The 3,827-nt window shown below is 27.8% G+C and overlaps 1 protein-coding gene across 1 annotated transcript; it reads left to right on the top strand.

Moving 5' to 3' along the window:
* The first annotated feature begins 274 nt into the window (after positions 1 to 274).
* Positions 275 to 3,572, top strand: LOC134726131 (uncharacterized). The gene is made up of 7 exons (XM_063590529.1): positions 275 to 606; positions 918 to 1,082; positions 1,633 to 1,776; positions 1,956 to 2,018; positions 2,174 to 2,302; positions 2,877 to 2,993; positions 3,279 to 3,572. Exons 1-7 carry the CDS (start codon positions 547 to 549, stop codon positions 3,570 to 3,572), a joined length of 972 nt encoding a protein of 323 aa, XP_063446599.1. The 5' UTR covers positions 275 to 546.
* Positions 3,573 to 3,827: the final 255 nt, after the last annotated feature.

Consider the following 3,827-nt stretch of genomic DNA (forward strand, 5'->3'; position numbering starts at 1 on the left):
CACAATTTTAATACCTTTAACGTAAACAAACAACAAGTAAAAAATTACTAATTTACGAAATCATTAGCTCTAAATATATAATTACTAAATTATGTAATCTTAAATCATTTTAATCTAAATTATTGCCTCTAATGTTTCAAAGAAATCGACATTTGAACAAGCACAAATAAAGCAAAAAAATATATATGTATACCCTTTATTTGTACAATAGTCAGCTAATTGCTGGTTAAAAAAAAAAATGTACATTGTTGGAAAATATAACATTCATGTGGAGTCGCTGCAAAACAGGAGAATAGCTTGGCGAGCCTCATGTTTTGTTTTGTTTTAAAGCTTTATTATCTTTAAAATTTTATATTAACAAATATATGTAATCTGCAAACTATTATAACACATTTTTACACAATAATTTCAGGACGTGTAGAAAGATTTAACAGGACTGTAGTCGCATACTTTAGAGCCCAATTTGTTGATACTAGAGATTGGCCAAGTTTACTAGGAGAATTTTATTATAAATACAACAACAGAGTCAACAAATCCACTAGACCCATGACACCCCACCAAAGATTTTTTAAGAGGCCAAATTTTTCAATGGCATTAGAAGAACAGGTACTAACTTTTTTTTTTATTTCACGCATAATTATTGCAATTATAGAGCCCCTCTTTAAACAGTTATTTAAAAATTAAGTTATAAACAACGATTTTGTCTAAGTATAAAACGCATCACCAAGGTTTAAGTTCATGTTTTATTATCAAGACAAAAGTAATTAGTTTTATTAATTTGTGTAATATCTTTATGTTGACACCGTACTTGTTAAACGTACAGTGACAAATATTACATGCATTTACTTGACAATTACTGGCAACCATTTGTTTATTCATACTAATTTTAATGAATCTATTGTACTGTTTATGTTTAGGTTGCAAAGTGTAATTTGACTAAAGAGGAAAAAGAATTTCTAGAAATGGCTCACTTGGATGTTGAAGAAAATGATGACGACAACAATAACTTGGCCTTAAATGAAAACTTAAAATCAGTGAAAATTAATGAAATTACAGATCCAGAAGAGAGTCATATTAATCAGGTATAAAAATAGCTGTAACAATATTTTAAATAAAAAATAACGAAACTGGTAAAATAAATTAATATGGGTTATAATTATCTGCACACAAGTTGTAATTAAAAAAAAAGTGATGATTATTTTTTAAATCTATACATTATTTGATTGCTTACTCTAATGTACCTGTGCATTTAAAAATATTTTACATGTGTAATGCCTTTGTAGAAAGATAATGCAGTTCAGCAGTCTGAGATTCTACATCATACCATAACTACGGACTCTGCAACAATTGGTGCATCAAATACAAATTTTGAGGTGAGTGCGAAAACCTTAATCTTTGTTTTAGTATAAGTGTTAAATATTCAGAATTCTTGGTGTTTTTCCATGTAATAGAAGGTTAAATATCTTTCCCTTTACACTCTTTCTTTTTTTAAATTGAGTTTTAGGAAAAAATGGCTTATTAAAGGTTATATGTCAAATTTAATTTTCGTTCATTTAATTTTAGACCGAAGGGTTAAAATACTGTCTTGTTATTAAACGTAATTTATAAAACGTTTTTATTGCACACTTATAGATTAACAGTAAAGATGTGGTTAATAAAGCCTCAGAGAATAAAGCTGGAGAAATTGCCAGAATGGATGCAGAAAATGATTACCAGGAATTTGTTGAAGCGATGTGGCACACAAAAATTACCAACAGGATCAAAGAAAGTGAATTAGTAAGATACAGAACTGTTTATTCTAATTGTTTTTAAATAAAAATCTGTTCATATAACTATAATTTAGTTTTGATAAGGTGAAAAAGTGTCACGTAATGAAGGATAAAGTACTAATAATTTGATTACAATATACATCTTTGTCAATAATTATAAGTGTGTTTTTTTTTTTTACATTTTAGGCAATATCTGCAAATGCAACTATAACTAGTAATGAGTCCGTAAATGGCGTAGAAAATGTTGAGGTTAGTACTACTAATATGTTTACATTTAGTATTTTGATAACATTTTAAGTTTTTATTTAAAAAAAAGGTTCAATTGTCCAAAACATTTTGCAAATATCATTATACTTTTAAATTGAATACCCAATTTTAATATTAAAATATTTTTGTTATTGTAGGTCAATAATACTGTACAGACTTACGATAGATTGAACGAAATGATACCATCACAACAGCAACTCCAAATGTCTCAACCACTGCAAGATATCACAAATTCTCAAATGATGCGCAATACAAGTTTACATCAAGTACGTAAATTTTATCACTAAAAAGTAGTTTATAAAAATATTGCCTTAACACTATCAACTTCAATGGTATTTTTAAACATACTGTACTTTTATTCTATTGCATGGTAATAGTTGCAGCTTTATGAGTAAAACTCTTTAAACAAATGTAAATCCGTAGTTATTTCTGCGTACTAAACGTTATACAGATGTCATCTCTGTTATTTTGTTTATCATCATATACATGTTCATGTATCTGAAAATGCACTAACATTACTGAACTATTATATTTTTGTTTTAAAAAGTGAAAATATAAAAATAAGAAGATGTAGTTTAATATTCATCATGGTATGACAAATATCTAACAGAGACTAACTGATCAAAGAAGTTTACAAATATTTGTCACTCTACGGCCGTTGAAAAAAAGCAAAACTTATACATATTGATTAGCTATGTATAACTGAATGTCTTTAAATAACAAATTTATGTAAACAAAAACGAAAACACCAACGGCCTATTGTGTGTACAAATTTGAATATTATCAACACTTTTAAGTTAATATTAATTTTTGTTTAAACCTTTTCTTATTTGCTTTCAGTCAGAAGTTAGCCCACATTATAAAGACTTGTATGCAAGAAAATTTATACAACGTACTGATTCTGGTATAGCAGGCCTGAAACGCCGTCATTTGGAAACAGAAATTTATATGTCTCAGGTAAGCATCTTAACTACCGTGTAACAAAATATAGAATTAAAGGTGATTAAACAATTTGTAATCTAGTATTTGTTTGTTACGCACATTTATGAACGTACTTTTAAATGTTATAGTAAAGTTATTTAAAATTTTCAAACTAAAAAAATAAAAAAAATAATGTGCTTTTATCATGTTTATTAAGGACTTTGCTTAATTCATAATCACGTCTTGAACTCTTTTAAGTTACATTTGTTACTTTCATTACTTGGTTTGATTTTATTGTAACTTTATGTTTACGCTTTTTAGAATCGTGAAGAATGGGACAGTAGCTTGTATCCGGAGGAGTTGTTTCCTAAAAAAGTATCCAAACTTACAGAAATGCAAACTTTTCATCCCGCAGTTAATGCAGTTATAGACTTTAAACCAAATTCAGCTTTGTCCGCGGGTACAAACGTTTTTCTGTCCGGGTATTGGAAGAAAGGACTTGTTATGAATATTGAAAATGATGACAGTAAAGGGAAGGTGTATACCATAAAGGAGCTTGAAAATGGCAAAATTCACCAAGTTTCAAAATATTTGATTCGTCCGAATTTGATTTAGATATCTTTTTTATGAATTCCATGACTTTTAAAAGTTGTGCCAAATAAAGTGTACTTTTCACTTTGAAATTAATTAATTATATTTTATTAAATAGAGTTAAAAAAAGATTGATATGAGTGCCAATGAGATAACTTTACATCAAAGTCACAGGTTTTAAATGTAAAAGTACATTTGTTTAATATATTGATTTTCGCCAACAAGACAGTAACTTATCAACACAACTTGTAACATCATATTTTGATTGACAATGAGACA

Source organism: Mytilus trossulus, chromosome 7 (assembly GCF_036588685.1).
Source record: "Mytilus trossulus isolate FHL-02 chromosome 7, PNRI_Mtr1.1.1.hap1, whole genome shotgun sequence".
Taxonomy (NCBI): domain Eukaryota; kingdom Metazoa; phylum Mollusca; class Bivalvia; order Mytilida; family Mytilidae; genus Mytilus; species Mytilus trossulus.